General features: G+C 44.1%; 1 protein-coding gene across 1 annotated transcript in view; it reads left to right on the top strand.

Annotated features, from left to right (window-relative positions):
• GOLGA2 (golgin A2) overlaps positions 1-16,507 on the top strand; it is a 21,226-nt gene extending 4,719 nt beyond the window's left edge. Inside the window, exons 5-29 of the mRNA XM_009888071.1 lie at positions 2,584-2,718; positions 3,338-3,381; positions 3,530-3,593; positions 4,066-4,125; positions 4,603-4,683; positions 6,463-6,501; positions 7,018-7,080; positions 7,269-7,362; positions 8,022-8,128; positions 8,690-8,748; positions 8,947-9,088; positions 10,109-10,198; positions 10,381-10,488; positions 10,588-10,675; positions 11,198-11,544; positions 12,365-12,478; positions 12,768-12,992; positions 13,272-13,371; positions 13,459-13,547; positions 14,158-14,311; positions 14,449-14,516; positions 15,115-15,217; positions 15,477-15,583; positions 15,778-15,946; positions 16,049-16,507. Coding sequence (XP_009886373.1) covers positions 2,584-2,718; positions 3,338-3,381; positions 3,530-3,593; positions 4,066-4,125; positions 4,603-4,683; positions 6,463-6,501; positions 7,018-7,080; positions 7,269-7,362; positions 8,022-8,128; positions 8,690-8,748; positions 8,947-9,088; positions 10,109-10,198; positions 10,381-10,488; positions 10,588-10,675; positions 11,198-11,544; positions 12,365-12,478; positions 12,768-12,992; positions 13,272-13,371; positions 13,459-13,547; positions 14,158-14,311; positions 14,449-14,516; positions 15,115-15,217; positions 15,477-15,583; positions 15,778-15,946; positions 16,049-16,299 — 2,901 coding nt within the window. The 3' untranslated portion in view covers positions 16,300-16,507. The remainder of the gene's footprint in view (positions 1-2,583; positions 2,719-3,337; positions 3,382-3,529; positions 3,594-4,065; positions 4,126-4,602; positions 4,684-6,462; positions 6,502-7,017; positions 7,081-7,268; positions 7,363-8,021; positions 8,129-8,689; positions 8,749-8,946; positions 9,089-10,108; positions 10,199-10,380; positions 10,489-10,587; positions 10,676-11,197; positions 11,545-12,364; positions 12,479-12,767; positions 12,993-13,271; positions 13,372-13,458; positions 13,548-14,157; positions 14,312-14,448; positions 14,517-15,114; positions 15,218-15,476; positions 15,584-15,777; positions 15,947-16,048) is intronic.
• Positions 16,508-17,030: the final 523 nt, after the last annotated feature.

Raw genomic sequence — 17,030 nt, 5'->3', positions numbered from 1 at the left:
TGTCTTCTTCCCCTACCATTATTTCAATCTGGTTGTCATAAAGTAACTCATTATTGTATTTACTGCACATCTACGTGTCTCCGGCAATAAATATAACTATAGTAATCACCGGGGGTACCAGACAGATGCAGGGGAACCTGCAAGGTGGAATGGAGTTCACTCAAAATTGCCTTTGTATCCCTTTTCTCCCTTTTTTTTTGTGTGATAATACAGCAGCTGTTCTGCCCAACACACAGAGTGAATAGCAGAAAGTTCCCCCATGTGGACCTTATACGTGTAGGTTGTGTATCAGTAGAACTTGAGTGACATGAAGACTGCAAGCTTTGAGGGTGCTGGATGTGCCAGTCTAGCGTCAGAAAGGATGTTTTGATTGAAGTTCCACTCTTGTCACCGGGACTATTTTCACTTAATACTCCTAAGCTCAGTGTAAGTTAGATCTCAGAGGAAGAGACTTGTTTCACGTTGAAGGGTGGGACAAAGATGGGTGGTCCGTTGCTGTTGCTGAGATGGCATTTGGTCTTGCAGTGAAGACCTGCCTGTGTCTACAGTTTTAGTCCTGTTCTGAAAATGGAGAATTTATTACTTCTATTCATTCTTGTTTTCCCAGTTGTTTTTTTTTTCTCTGCTTCCTTAGCATGGAGGGATATATTGTGATCCAATTGGCTGTTACGGAATTTGTGGATTATTGTGTCTTAGGTTTTATGAATAATTTGAAAACTAATCTTTAATTGCAATACGTAATGAAAGAAAGATTTCTCTTTCCAGTTGCTGTCTTGTAAAAATCCTGAGTCAGGAAAATGCTCTTCAGAAACTCACTTGACGCTAATAGGGCAGAAAAGCTGATCATTAGCATCTGAGCTACTGCTGCCATTGGTGTCTTAATGGGAGGCAGAGCCCTCCCATCTCACCCACTTCAGCTTTCTTGGCTGGGAAACACAGAAAACCCAACAAAATAGGAACCTTTGTGTGAAAGCAAATGGATCCTATATGCAAAGCTGAGCAGAATTACTAACTTTTCATTTAACATTATTAGAACCTCACAACGTGCAATTTCCAGATAAGTGCTTTGCTCCTGAGTTTTTCCAATAAATCCAGCTGTTCAAATAGGTTTTGTTTTTTTTTTTTCCTCTTTTTTTTTTATTTATTTCAAAAATGCTTATTTTGGAGGAAGAAGTTCTTGTGGTTAAGGCACGTTACTGGTTTTGCATCTTGAAACATTAAGCAAAAACAGTGTCTTGATCAGAAAAAAATAAGGAAACATTTTTGAGATGTACCGGGGAAGATATTCCTTCTGTCCATCTGATGTTCTATATTGCTGAGTGTCTGAACCAATAAAGGTAAAGTAACCTGTAGGCGGAGGAAGTAAGGGAATTCCTGACCTTCCTATAAGCACCTAACATATGTTGCTCCTTGAGAGCACAAGTATCTGTCCTGCTAAAAAGAAATTGAGAAAATTCTATTTGTTTCCCTCTGCAGTCTTCCAGCTTAGTGCTTTCATTAAATCTGTCTTCACCATTACTGTATTCTCCTCGCTGCTTGGTTCATGAGTGAAGTGCTGAGCAGGTAAACAGGGAATGCCAAGAGAGAGATTTCTTGTTTCCTGGGAAGTACCAAGAAGGAAGTGACTGCAGTAAGAGGGAGCTCTTTCAGATGGAATAGCAGAGAGCTGCAGTGTATCGGTGGCATTGAATGTTGAAATATTATCTTACTTGCTTTGTAGTGTTGTGAAATGATGACTTACCAGAGCTGGACAATGAAATAAAACAAATTGCCATAAAACATTGGAACACTGCTCTGGGCCTTTATGGGTCTCTGATGCTGTACAAGATAGATGAAATTGTCCAGTTCGATGTGGCTTGGTAGAGGTGTCACCAGATGCTATTCATCCTCCTGCAAAGGCTGGATGAGAACTTGCATTGTGGTCCAAAAATAGCTTTTTGGCCCTTCTCTTTTCTATTTAGATTCTTCTCGTCATGGTATTCATAGCTCCAGCAGGGCCACAGGCGCCTGCTCCCAGCCACGCCGAGTTTGGCCTGTTCATAAATGTCCTGTTTCTAAACTTGTGGTTCATGCCATGCCACAAACTTCTCTGAGTTTTAGATGGAGTTTGACTAACCCAGTTTTCCAGTAGTCACTAACCTATTCTTTTCCATCTTAATTTACATACAGTGATCCGTGTTTTCCCCAGACACATCTTGAAGGTAGTGCTTTTCAAAGCAGAGTGACTGCCATCTGGCTTTGCCCTCGCTTGCTTTTTGGCGAATCCTTTGCAGTAAATCTAGTGGGTGAACTTAGAGTTGGGTGACGTTGTTGCCCCAAGTTACGGAGGCGAGTTTGATTACGGGACACTGGTTCTTCAGGCTGGCTCTGAGAGGGTGCAGGTCTGGGACAGTACGTGTTTGTGGGCTGATGCAGTCACCTGTTTGCTCTGGGGAGAACACAGATTCCCTTCCACATGTTTCTAAATGATTGATTGTTCACCTCTGTCTAGTTTTCACAGGCAGATCACAAGGTGATGTGCTCATGTGTGTGTTCATTCATTTTGCATGAAGGCTGTAATTCCTGTGATGTGTTTTGTGACAGGCATACTTTGACAGTGATGTTGCCACTCGTAATGCTGAACAGCTTGCTACCGATGTCCCTGTGCTATCTAACAGCAACAGTCTTCCTAGTTGTGGTTCTGTTCTGCCTGCTCCTGGGAGCATGCAGCTGACACAGGTTTGTGAATCATCATGAATATTGCCATTGAATCATTGAACATTGGTTAGCGATACCACATTTTTTTTTCTGAGAAAGGTGGTCTTCATAAATATGATACGACTAGTTCAGATTTTCTCCTGTTAAGAATACTACATTCTGCACTCTCCATCTAGTCATCATCTGTCTGTGAGAGCAGAGAGAGTAGTAGCATGCATGTGCCCCTGCGTCTCCCAAAGCTGCTATTTTCCTTCCCCTTCTCTCCTGTTTAATGAGCAGAAAGTGCCCTTAATAAGACAGGTCTCCGGTCAGATCAATCTGCGTTTCCTTTTACTGCTTCAAGATTCAGTCAAAGTTTTTCCCAGCAAAGCATTGATTATACTGATAAGTAGTAAGAGCAGACATAAAGCCTGTAACACTTAAGTTTCGACATTTCAAGAAACCCAGGCTCACACCACTCAGAAATGATGTGTAAGCCAGGGCTGAGTTGGTGGTTTTAAGTTCATCTTTCTTTGGGAAGCAGTAATTACAGGTGCTGTGGAACCTGAGCCTAGATGTAATCAGGGCTTAGTGACACATTCACAAATGTGACTCCCATCTTCTTTTACAGGCTTGTAAATTTTTGTGTTTTAATCCACAGATTCATGAAGCTAAGGATCATAAAAATGCTTTGGATGAGAACAGGTGAGTGTCTGTGTGTGTTTATCAAACAGCTTTGCAACGTGATCCCGAAGTGTCCAACAAATTAAGGTTTTATTCCTCCCCGGTGCTGTTCTGACTGGGGCAGTTCTCTGGAAGAAATTTTCATTGCAAGGTCTTTCTTTGTTCCCAGGTCTATCTCGTCAACAGAAAGTCTCCGCCAGTTGTCTGAACAACTCAATGGCTTGGTTTCTCAGGTACAGCCTCCTTTTGATCCATTTGTCCTATTAATTCTCTTGATGTTTGATGTGGAGCTTTAAGCAGTCAGCTCAAGAAAACATTCTTCAATCTCAGAGGTGTCTGCAGCCATTCCGCTAAACAATACAATATTTAAGCACTGAGAAGCAAAAAATCCTGTTTTAGGAATGTAAAATTTCAGGAGTAGGAAGAAAAGCAGAGTGGGATGAATGAACAGCATGTATTCATGGAAAGATGTATTCTTGATTTAGTGGAAAATAATATTAAGTCAATCTGCATAATTCACATCAGCTTGTCACAGGAGGAGTCTGCATCTATTCTTAGCCAGAAGAGTATGTTTTCTGTGCCTGTGTGTGGTAATTTGAAGTGAAAGGTGCTATAAGAAGTATTATTATGACAGTCGGTTCTTACTTAATAGTGATTTGTTGCCTTGGGAAATAAAACTGACTTACTTGACTGGTTTACTTCTAGTCTACGTCGTATGTGAATGGGGAAAGTGCTGTTTCTTCTACAAATATTAAGGAAATGGAAGTAAGTTGTTCTCAGTCTATAATTTTTTTTTTCTTCTTTCTTATTTGCTAGTGTGGATCACTTATTGGGACTCTGCGCTTACAGCAGTGTTAATGAGACCTAATTGAATGCACAGTTCACATACATCGCTGTCTAGTGTTGTCTTGTGCTGTAATTGGGTAGTTGTGATCAACAGTAGGAGGCAGGTGTCAGAGGTGTTTCCAGTTTGGGGACTGGGGATAATCTGGCTTCCATGGAACTGCAGTTCTTATTTCTCATTCACTTTTATGTCAAAATGAAACCTTGGCAGAAATGGATAAAATATGTTGACGTTCCAGCTGCTTTTGTTGAAACCGTAGATTTTGTTTTGTTTGGAGAATCTGATTGTATCAAACTGTGATAATGATTTGTTTTTCTGTCCTTTTTAATTATTGCTTTTTTCCTCCCCTCCTCCTCTTCTGCTCCTTCCTTTTTCTCCTATCTGCATGTGCCCATCAGACACGTTACCAGGAGCTGGCAGTAGCCCTGGATTCCAGCAATCTAACTAACAAACAGCTCGTTACAAAGATAGAGGAATTGGTAAGAAACAATCCAACCAACCAGTTTGACATTGTCTTTGCTGCTGCTCCGTGCTCTCTGGGTGTCTGCAAGGTTATGGGTTCTCTCCTAGTGCCACAAGGAAGACTGCTTACACAGCACTTTGTAAGGAACAAAATGGGCCGTATGGAAAACCTGTTAAGAGGATCAAAGTCTAAGGCCGCTTGTGAGTGTATTGGAATCTGAGGAATAAGAAACAGAGTTTTGTTTCCATTTAAGTGTGCCCTGTTGATCTTATCATGCTTTCCCTGGATGATAAGCATCCTGATAAAACAGCTATTCCTGGTCGTGGTCTGAATCCTTGAAATAGAGAATCCTGGTGCTGGCAGCAGTGTGAAAACCTCCCTTCTGCAGGTGGTAATGCTGTTCTAAATATATCTGCAGAGTGGGAGCAATAGGTCTAAGAGAGAGCCTGGGGCTGGTTTCTGATCATATCCTCAGCTTCTCTTGGCACGATGAATGAACTGCTTTGTCCTGTGGCCTGCATGGATTCCCGCTGCTGCTTTTGAGCCTTCAGCTTTAACACTGCAAGAAATGCAGCTAAGTGGACTTGTTTCAGTCTGAAAAGAGCCTTTCTTGTGTGAAATACTGTTCCCCATTTTGTTCCTCTCTCAAACTACACTTTTCCCAAAGTTCGGCATTTCCCAGTGTACCCCATGACTCTCTTGTTGTTTTATTTTTGGGTTTGGGTTATTTTTATTCCATTCTGTTTATTTTTGGGTTTTTTTAGCTGGGCTGTAGAGGTACCTGATATAGTGTACTGCCCACCCAGGATTCTCCTTGGTTGCCTGCTTTTCTGTTTGCCTGGAACTATGTAGGGCCTTTGCTGCATTTGTGGTCTTGCCTTTGCTTTTCCTGGTTATGTTGTGCACTGGCGCTGCTGGAATCAAAACCTCTAACTGATCACCCTCCCATCTGCAGTCGTGTTTCAAAATATGTTGAAGTAGTAGTAAAGAAACAGCTTGGGCAATGTCCATTCTTTGGGAAGGGGAAAAAGTACTAATTATGTAGTAACTTTTGAGGCATCTGTGAGAAAACTGCCAGGGGGACAACAGCAGCAAACGGCAAACAGCAGCACAGTTTGTGGCAGCCTGGGGAGACAGCTGCCACTCTCATCTCCTTCACCCCATATCTAAAGACACGCTATGTATGGTCAACAAATCTCCAAATACTTCACCCATAAGATTGAAATTTGCTAGGACAGAATTATCCCTTTTCTTTGCATTTGGCTTCAGCACTGTCTCATACCACCTTTTGTAGAAGCCTGCTAAGTGCAGCTCTGCATGACTTAAAGGCCAGTTGTTAAGTGGGATAAAGGTCTAAGGTCTCAGTTAAAAGAAAAGACTGGGTTTTTTTGTTTGTTTTGTTTTTTGTTTTTTTTTTTTTAAAGCATATTTAGTGATTATCCTAATACACCAGGATTACTACAATAATTTTGTAGATGTGGGATGCAAGTTTAACTGAAGATGGTGGATGCTCAGATATAAACATACAGGAGTTTCAGTAGTGGTATTTGAGAAGAACTACAGTAATATACTGAGCAACTAAAACCATATTGGCATATTTGGTATATTTGTGAATGGAGCCCTGAATCTATTATTTTTAATAGCTAAGAAGAGCTTCCTAGTCTTCTACAGAAAGGATAGTGGAAATTCTGTTTACAGTAATTGGGCATGTATCCTACTTGATTAAAGTGAAAATGTGTTTCAGCAGTTTGAGAGTATTTTCTCTTAATACTGGCATATCACTTTTCTTCCATAGAAACAGCAGAACCAAGAAGCAATGAATCAGCTGGAGAAGGTAAAGTGTGTCCTATTTTTGGATAGACACAGAAAGAGGTATCTGTTTCTCTGAGGAGTAGAACGCATAGTGGACTGTGGCACAGGCATATGTGATCTTGTCTTAGGTTAGATTCAGTTTCATTTGTAGCATAAGGTTGAATATTTTGACTTCATGAATTAGGCCAGGCAGGTAGCATTCTTTTTTTGACAAAAGCTAATATTTAAATGCTCCAGTATTGGAGGAGTGCAGTGGAGGCACGAGATTACAGTTTAAGTCCTTGCCAGTAGTTTGCATTCCAAACACTGTCACGTTTATGCTAGCAGTGATTGCGCTATGCTGTCATTGCCATTCTAGGAGGGATAAATAATGAAGTAGTTCAAATAATGGAAGACTGAAGTATGTCTTTAAAAATACTTGCATCATTTAGATGCTGGAAGTACTACCAATGAATCACTGCTTTTTTAGTTTGACATAAACCAACAAGGGTTAACTATTTACGTTTTTGTGCTGAATAGGCATCATTTGTTTATGCAGGAAAAGAAGGAGTTTGAACAGAAATTCTCTAAAGAGCAAGCGGCACTGCGGGAACAGCTACAGGTAAGGCAGAGCCTCCATTACAGGAATATCACCTGGCTTCTGGAAGCCGTCAGTCCATTCCTTCAGGAAAACTGGCAGTCAGTCAGCCAGACTGAACTTAACTGCAAGAATTATCCTTTTGTGGCAACAGCGATGTTGCAGTTACAAGCAAAGAACTTTTGTGCTGAGCTGATTTTCCTTTCCCAAAGGTTCATATCCAGACTATTGGAATTCTAGTTTCTGAGAAGTCTGAGTTGCAGACAGCCCTTGGACATACTCAGCAAGCTGCACGGCAGAAATCAGGTAATTGACTGTGAGCACTCCAGCTCAAGCTGTTGCTTAAACTGTGGATTTCAAGTCACAGGCATGATAGCTCCTGGCAGCCAGTTCACAACACTCACTGACTCCCTAATGAGCAATACTTGGCACCGTCACTGCTTCTGTCATTGTAGCTGCTCCCAAATTGAAGCATGTTGATCCCATGGCAGTTGGGGTTCTTTTGTGCATCACTGAAGCCTTGTCAGCCCTGTTTGGGCCTAGTGGCTACCCCAGACTGTTCCTTTCTGACTTTATGATTCTTTTAAAACTTTGTTCCTGTTTCTCCACCCTCTCTCACACACATCTGTCATGTTAATGTAGGTTTTACCCAAGTCTTTCATTCTGAACTAGATTTGAGCAATTCTATTAGGAAAAAAACCCCAACCAAACAACATATTGTCTATTGTTCTGCAAAGGAAGTTTCATCATCTCCCTCTAAAATTGAGGAAGGTAGTTAGAGGGAGCTTTACTGCCCAGAGTTGCTAGTGAGTCACCTGTGGAGCCAGGAGTGGAACCAGGTCTACTGATGTACAAAGCTCTGTGCTGCCTTAAGAGCTTGTTGACAAAGTAGAAAGTGCTGTTCAGCCAGTTCCAAAAAGCTTTTTGTGGTCTAGCATCAACTGACTCTGCTCTGACTTGTTCAGGAGAAGTTGAAAACCTGGCTGCTCGTTTACATTCATCTCGCCAGAGGGTATCAGAGCTAGAACGTACTTTGTCCTCCATCTCTATGCAGCAAAAACAGTCAGAGAAGGTAAGAGTCACCTCTGTTTATGCTTAACCAGCAGCTCTGCCTTTGGCTATTTGCGTGTCACTACACTACTGAAAAGTCTGTAGTCCCTTCTTAGAGAAGAGGCAGAAATTAACCTTGTTAATTAACCTTGTAAAGCCCAGTATTCTCTGTGATCAAGGCAAGCTTCATTCAGGTTTCTGTGACCACTAATCATATGGTCCAGTTGCTGTCTTCAGATCTGGCACCTTACTTCATTACTCTTGCCAGCTCCGCACAACAGAAGCCTCACTGAGACCTTGTCCCAGGAGAGTCTCCATCAAACAGACACTTTAGGGTTGATACTAATCCAAAGTTTGCAGAAATAACCTCACGTTCAGTTAGTAGCATCACATTTGAAAAGACTGAGCAGACTTATTCCTGGCAAATTCAGGAGGCTCTAAGCAAACCTGTCCCGAGAACTTTGCCAAAGTTATGACCTCTTCCACTTTAGCTGATCTGCTAAAGGTGAAATGAGTATTTTTTCAAAATCTTATTTGTTTGGCTGAAGTCTGTAGATTAATTAATAATTTCCTTTTTCTCCAGCATAATAAAGAGTTGGTGAAGGAGCGAGACAACCTGAAACTGGAACTGTACAAACAAAGGTGAGTCCATTCTACTTGTTTCTGCAGAGTAACACTACTGTTCTCAGTAGACCCACAAAACATAAAAAGGGGCACAGACCACTTCTCTATTTGGGGGGTTGGATATTCAGTTAAACTGCATTGTAAATTTATGACATGGACATCAGCAGACTTGTTACATCTAGTGATGCCATTTAAATGTTTGTTTGTTTGTTTCAGCAAAAGTAGCGAGGAAATAAAGCAACAGAATTCAGAGCTGTCGGAGAAGGTTCACTCCCTGGTTTCTGCGAACTCAGCTATGAAGTTGGATATGGAGGATTTGCATAAGAAACTGGAAATGGCTGAACTGATGATTCAACAGGTAACCACAGTACTTCTGGGATGTGAGGGTAGATCACACTGATCATTGTAAGACAGTGGGGGCGAGACTTAACTCTTGCTGTTAAAGGAAGGAGCAAAATCCCATCAAAACATCCTCTTAGTAAAGGCTTTCAGTGAGGCCTCTGAGGAACAGCAAGTCTATATTCTAAGGAGTTTGAGCTGTAGATGGAAAGACATTGTGACAATGGCCTGCTGAAAGAATGTTAGACAATACGAGAGGGTGACTGAACATACCAAGTGTGAAAATGCAGTGATTTTTCCTGCTTGTCTCTGTGCAGCATTTTGGTTAGTTGTTGTGCAGTCTCACTGAGAAAACAGTTGAGTAGGAGTGGTCTTTGTACCCACCCTAGCAGAAGAAGGTGAACTGGACAATGGCACCTTGAGGGTCAGCTGGGGAAGGTTGAGAGAAGAACGCCCCAGTTAGACAGGGAGTGCATGAAGCCAGCTGTTAGCAGTTCAGAGCGCGAGCTTGGTGTTAAGGTGAGCCTGTGAGGGAAGAAACTGCTCTTTTTTTTCCCCCCGATACAGTGGCTTAGGTTACCCTTGAAATCAAGCCAACAGCTTCTCTTCTAGGAAAAGTACTGTGACTCAACTGAAGCAGCCTTGCTACTTAGTCCACCGACATGTTCCAGACATTGGCTTTAAATTCCTGACATGTTTGACAACTTTTAAGGTCACAAGCTTTTATGCCATCTGATCTGGCTGTATAATACAGTCTCGGGAAATGCACAGGTTCTGAGCCAAATTATTTGATTAAAGCACATTTTCTTAATTAAAAAAATAGTAAATATAAAATTGGTAGGGAGGAGCTGCCCAATTCAGCCTGTTTCACAGGGCTAGAATCTAAGCTTTTTTCAGTGAACTTCACTGTGAGTTGGAGCACTTTAAAGAACTACAGAAGGTTACAACATGGATCACGTGGCAGGTTACTATCAGAGGAAAGGCTATACAGAAATAGAGTATTAACATTTCACTGTAACTTTTTGATTTTTGTTGGCAGTTCTCAAATCAGGCAGGGAGTCTGGATGCCAACCAGCAGTTGCAGATGGTACTGGAAGAGAAGGCGAGCTTGGAAGCCCAGGTTGCTCAGGTAAGAGGTTGTATGAAATATGATCCAAATCTCAACTTCTGTAAAGAAACTTGTGTGGCAAGTTAATGCAGCCTGAGCTTTGCATTAACACTGGTTTCTTCAAGCTTTATCCCTTAAGCAGTCACTGCCAAATTTATTTAGCCAATACGATTTTCTTTGTGTTTTATTTTTGTTTTGAACAGCTCTCAGAGTCACTTCACCAGCTCCAGGCAGAAAGGGATCAGTATGTAGAGAAACTGAAGGAGGAGCGGAGCATTTGGCAGCAGCGGGTACAGCAGCTCTCTGAGCAGGTAACATCAGGGGCAGTATCACAGCTGCTTTTGACAAACCCAGGCAGGAGTAAGCGCACCATGAACATTGTTTTAACTTTCACTTTCGTGGCCTTGCAGGTCCACACAATGGCAGAGGAGAAGGAGAAGTATATGGCCCAAATTCGAGAGCTGGAAGCTAATGTTACAGAGCTGTTGAGCAAATCAGGTAGAGCTTCCAAAGTGGGGCTTCACACTGCACAGTACCAGCTGGTTAACTCTGGCTCTGCTATGCGGGAACTTCTGCACACGAGGTGCAAGTAGGTCTGATGCTTTGAAGCTGTGAACGCAGCTGAAAGCCTGCTGACCCTGAGAAACCTTTCATCCTAGCAAACAAGTGAACTACTTCAGCTAATTGACCCGCAGACTGTTTATGTCTTTAGTAGCTAATTGACCAGCAGACTGTTTATGTCTTTAGTATTGCTGGCCCAGGAGTTTGGGGAGGCAGGATGCTCTTGCTAGGGCTGTGAGGGAATTAGCAGCACAGCAGGATGCTGTGCTTGGTTTTGGGGTCGTTTTGCTCCTTTGCTGCTCTCAGTGCCCTGCAGTGAGGATTGGGTACTGCAGCTGGCGATACCTTCTGGGTCATAGAGCTGTATAGGTTGGGGTACGCTGTATGTATGTAATAGTGAGGTGTATTACACGGTGACTTAGACCTTTGACTGAGCTGCTTTTGATTCCCTTTCCTCAGCAGTTAAGCCTATGGATGTTGAGCCTTCCTTACCAGCAGGGCCCACAGCAGCTGAGCTGAGTCTGCAGGAAGAGATCCAGCGGCTGCAGCAAGAGAAGGAGGAACTGCATGGGCAGTACCAGGCCCAGGTCCGGGACAACGAGCAGCTGAGCCACCTCAACCGGGAGCAGGAGGAGCGGCTGCTGGAGCTCGAGAAGGCTGTGCAGCGCTACAACGAGGAGTCTGTGGACAGGCAGCAGATCCTGGAGGACATGCAGAGTGACAAGGCTACAATCAGTAGGGCACTGAGCCAAAATCGGGAGCTGAAGGAGCAGCTGGCTGAGCTGCAGAATGGTTTTGTCAAACTGGTATGTCTCTTGTGCATCTTTTCCCACTGCTTCCCTCACTGGTACAATCCTTCCGTAGCACAGATGTAAAAAAACTGGCAGATACATTATCCATCTCTTGTCCTCTGAGGCTATGGATGCTCCATCTTCTGTGATAGATATTGCCATGCCAGGAGGTTCCCTGTAATCCCTTATTCCCTCAGGTGCTCTAGCAGCCGAACCAATACCTTTGTTCAGAGCAGTTTACTTTTCCTTCTCATCCCATGGCAGTCAGGTCATTTCCCCGAGTACTCCTCCTGCCCTTTTACCCTTGAAGATTCCCCTTTTCTCTTCTCTGTATTTGCCCATGAGGAAGAAGTTCTCAGCAGTCTTCTCTCCTGCTGCTGTCATTCTTATCCGTCCTGGAGTTGAATCCTTATTCTTGCTTGCTTCTTCCAATGTAACAGCTTCCCCTTTGGGGCCCTGGCAAACTGACACATGGTCTAGCCGCTGATTTTTTTTTTAGTCCTTTCTGAACTCCTTGTTTTTGAATGTCTCTGGCTGTTTGGGATATTCATACCACCCATCTGCTTTGGAGCCGACAGGCTGTGTGATGTGCCAGGCCTCTTCTTGGCACTGTCCCAGCACTGATTCCCTTGGCTCTTTCCTTGCTCTTCTTCCATCTTCTGAACCTTTCTGTAGGTTATTTACTGCCCTGAACAGTCAATTTATGGCCCTTAGTTACTCCCCAGAATAACACGAGGGATGGCACCCTATTGTATGGGAATGAACATGGTTTATTGAGAGTGTATGTTTATGTTGGTTGGGGCAGTTCCCTTATACGGTGGTATTTGTCTTGCAGACAAATGAAAACATGGAGGTTACAAGCGCCCTACAGTCAGAGCAGCATGTAAAGAAAGAGCTGGCCAAGAGGCTCGGGCAGCTGCAGGAGAACCTGGGGGACCTCAAAGAGACGGTAAGCAACAGCCGGTGGGATGGCAGGGCAGGTACGCAGCGGTTTATGCAAACTGCTGGCAACTTTCCAAACTTTGATGGAAGGATGGAAATTGGTATTGTAATGATCAAGCTGGGAGCCTTCCCCCATCGTCTGCTGTCTGATGTGAGGGACCAGCATGTGGGGGCAGATGGTGGCTGCCTGCGTAGTTCGTGGCTTTGGGGCAATGTTGACAGCTTGGATCATGTCACACGGATCAGCTTTTCTGGCAGAAATGGTTTGATGTGTTGGTTCAATCTTGTTATGTTAGCTGGAACTGAAAACGCAGGAGGCTCGGGGGCTGCAGGAGCAGCGGGACCAGTACTACAGCCACTTACAACAGTACACCGTGGCGTACCAGCAGCTGTCTGCTGAGAAGGAGGAACTGCACAAACAATACTTGCTTCAGACACAGCTTATGGACCGGCTACAGCATGAGGAGGTTCAGGGGAAGGTGACAGTGGAAATGCACCTGAAAGAGCTGCAGCAGACCAAGGTAAAAGGGGCAAGTGGAAAGACAGGAAGAAAAGTGCTTAACTACATTAAGTATTAATTAAGTGAAAGTTTGGACCAGATGATCTTTCGCAGTCCCGTCCAACCTGGGCTGCTCTATTACTCTGTGATTACATCCTGTGCGATACAGGTGAATGATACTCACCTGGAGCAGAAGCACTGCTTGTGTGTGTGTGTGTGTGTGTGGTGCTGTGGCCTGAAGAAGTAGTGACTGTTTCAGTCTGGCTTGCACAGGTTTCAGTGATCTGCTTCTCTCTTGCAGGAAAGTCTGGAAGCTGTAGCGAAGGAAAACAAAGAGCTGCAGGCCCAGATCAGTCAGTTGGCAGCAGACCTGGATGGCAGGATTTTGCACCGACTAGAGGGTGAGTAGCTGCAGCTGGTCTCCAGGGAGGAGGTAGAGCTGGGCTCTCTGGGGTATTGCCTCCTTGTTCACCTTCCTCCTTTTACAGGAGATGGAGTTGAAAGTGAAGCAATGACCGAAGAAATCCCAAAATCTTCATTTGTGATCCCAGAGAAGTTTGAAAGCCATGAAGAAATGGTGAGTCTTAATGGGCTGAAAAGCCTTTGGTTTTAGTTCTAAACAAACATCTAGAAAAGGAGGCAGGTGAAATTGCAGAGAGGTTCCGCTGGGTGCATGGAGTAGGCTATTGGTCAGCTGTGCACCAGCTGAGGTGCAGTAGTGAGGGAGGTGTAGCAGTTCCTTGTGCATAGCAGCAAAAAACCCAAGGCTTCTGCAGCATCCTTGCAAGACAGACTGGAAGTCCAGCAGTGGCTTTAATTGTAAAGACTGGCAGAGTAGCTCTCTTAATTACAATGATGATGATGTTCTCTTTAGTTTGGAAGGCAATTTAGAAATGGTGGTGAATATGTACTAGATTTTTCTGTAAGTACAGTCATAATTGGAAAATACTGTGATCAAACAGATATAATGGGAGCTAGTATTTAACCTGCATATTTGTACTACTCAGAAATAAGAAAAGATGCAGTAGTTGCTGCCTGGTTTAGTTCCAGGACAGTCACTTAGTACTTTGGTTTTGTACCCATAAATAAAATGAGGTAAACTGTTACTCTGTTTGTCCTGAGATGCACCAGTGATCGTGCTTCACACGGAAGAAGCACTAATGTACATACTCTGGAATTCTTCTTAGGTCACTTTCTTGACATCTGCCATGTCCCAAGTGGAGAAGGAGCGAGAAGATATGAGGCAGCAGCTGGCTGCTCAGAAACAGCAGTGCAGAAGCCTCCTCCAGCAAATAGCAGCTCTTAGGCAGGAGCAGCAACATAACGTCACGCTGGGTGGAGGTAAAAACTTTGTGCCGTTTGGGGACTGATACGGAGGCGTGCCTCGGCCAGCTGCACTGGCCTCTGAAACAGATCTACAGGTTTTGTGAGTGCCTCATGTCCAAGGAGGAACTGTAAATTCCACACGTCCCTTGCAGGTTCCACCATGGATACTGTTCCAGTAGAGGTTCATGAGGCTTTGAAAACTGCCATGGAGAAACTACAAGTAAGCAAAGGATCTCATCTTCTTTCAGCCCCGCTGCGCTGCTCAGCTAGAGTTTGATCCAGTGTCATGCTCTCTTACAGCACACACAGACAAATTTCAAGGGAATAAGTAGCAGATTTTCCATAATAATAAGCTACTTCCTAAAAAGCTTATCACTTTTGTCTTAGCACAGGAGAGCTTGCAGCAGTAACTCCCTCCCACCCCCAGACTGTGAGTATAAGGGCCTCATATTGAGCTATGGTCTTTTTGTAAAGAAATAGCTGAAAAACAGACTGAATATCTTCACCCTGCTGGGACGAAGCAGGTGGTCTGCAGTCTTGCAGCTGAATATGACCTGTGCTGTCCCAGCAATGAGAAGGTTAAAAGGCACATTGTTTCATCAGCCCTTCTTCCCAAAATGCAGAGATGCTGTTTTACACCTTCTCTAGCCCTCTCTCTCCTCTCTGTTCATTTTTAGCATCAAATTAGAGACAAGTTGTAAAGGCAGCATGATTTGTTCCCTAAGCTCAGACCAATGCGAATGGAGGGTGTTGTTTTTAACATGGGTATTCTCTGTATGTGAGCAGTTCAGATGATTGATACCAATTTTTGTGTTCAGTCCCGTTTCACAGACCTGATGCGTGAGAAAGCTGATCTGAAGGAACGGCTGGAAGAGTTAGAACATCGCTGCATACAGCTGTCTGGGGAAACAGACACCATTGGTACGTTTAGGCAACACCAGCACGAGCTAAAGCTTGCTCAATGCATTATTTATTTGGGGAACAGAAGCTCCCCAACAGCTTTTGGAGCTGGAGCTCTCCAACTACCAAGCAGTTCATGTCTCCTACTGCTGCCTAACTAGGCTCGATCTCCAGTCCAGGGTTGGATTTGCTGGATCCTCGTGCCACATAGTTCTATGCTCACCCTAAGGCTTGTACCCCAGTCTCGCTAACACTCCTTACGCTTCTCTTGTTATTACAGGGGAGTATATTGCATTATACCAGAGTCAAAGGGCTATCCTCAAGCAGCGACACCAGGAGAAAGAGGAGTACATCAGCAGATTGGCTCAGGATAAGGAAGAGATGAAGGCAAGGAATCTTTTCTGTAGTACCACTCCAAGCAGAGCAGGCCTGGGGAGCACTTGCAGAGTCCAACCCTTCGCATGTTGTTCTTCAGCTAGCTTTAACTTTGAGGTTGCTAATTTTGTGACAGAGGAAGGACTGCAAACTGTAGTGCAGTGTTTGTGTGCGTGTTTCATAGGCTTTCCTTTACTTTGGTGCAGATGAAACTACTGGAACTACAGGATTTAGTGATGCGTCTGGTCAGGGAAAGAAATGAATGGTACAGCAAGTATGTAGCAGCTGCTCAAAACCCAGAGCTGTTAGCAAGCGAAAATGAAAGTGTACTTCCAGTGGAGAGGCGCATTGAACTGAACGCTACTGATGGAGAAGGTAAGCTGCAGCCAGGGCAGGTTCTGTAAAATGAAATAACCTGAGGTCTTGCTGTTGTGCGTGGATGGGAAGTGTTACCTGCCTTGTCTGTGCTCCTTACAGGGTTACGAGAAGTGAGTTTAGCAGATGAAGCAGAACAAGAGGCTGCTGTTCTTCACCAATCCGGTTTCTCCCCTGTTGACAGTAAAGCTGCTCAGCCAAGCCAAGAGGACCCCACAGCAAAACAAATAATGCAGCTTCTCAGAGAAATCCAGAACCCTCAGGAGAGGCTGGGCTCCCTGCTGGAAAACCCTTGCATTCCCTTCTTCTACCGTGCTGATGAGAACGATGAGGTCAAAATCATGGTAGTTTAAGTGGCACTAAATCTTATTTACAGCAATTTTCTATGAGCCTGAAAGGACTTAACTGACTTGTACGTGCCCATACCTCTGCTCAGTGCCCTTGCTCAGAACAGATTCTTAAAGACATCAGGAAAGAGGGATTGCATCACAGGGAACTTGAGCATCAGACCTCATCCTCCCTTTCTCTTTCTTCTGTTACTTGGTGTGCTTGGAGTACAGGCAAACTAATCCTGGGAGGCAGCTGGTGCTGGCACTTCACCTGGGCCAGGTGTGGGCCGGGGGGAAGGGGATTCCATGACTTTGGGCAAAATGACTTAACTTGTCTCAGACTGCTGCCAGCAGCCAGCTTCGCAGCAGTGACCGAGCAGCGGTTCTGATCCATCACTCACGACTGTAATCAGCCTAGTTCCTTCCAGGGCTCCCAAAGTAACTAACTTATTCTGGTAACAAACTCTTTGGACTCTAAACAGGTTGGTTTTGTTTCATACTACGTATCTTAAACTTCCCACTTTCTTCTGCAGCCTGCCTCTTCCAGCTGTATCTGAAACCAGCCTTGTCAGTCTTGAACAGCCAAAAGATGCAGGTTCCTGGGCAGCGCTAGAGCCCCGTTGACTCTCATTGCTAGGGGAAGGGAACAAGGGTTGCCTTTTGAGTCTTTTTGGTTACTTGACAAAGCTTTATGTGATTCTTGGGAGTGGGGTGGAAATGTAACTGCACTTTGAAGGATGATGTGTTTCACTTGT

Source organism: Charadrius vociferus, unplaced genomic scaffold (genome assembly GCF_000708025.1).
Source record: "Charadrius vociferus isolate BGI_N301 unplaced genomic scaffold, ASM70802v2 scaffold56, whole genome shotgun sequence".
Lineage (NCBI taxonomy): Eukaryota > Metazoa > Chordata > Aves > Charadriiformes > Charadriidae > Charadrius > Charadrius vociferus.
This window is presented reverse-complemented; position numbering and strand designations above follow the sequence as displayed.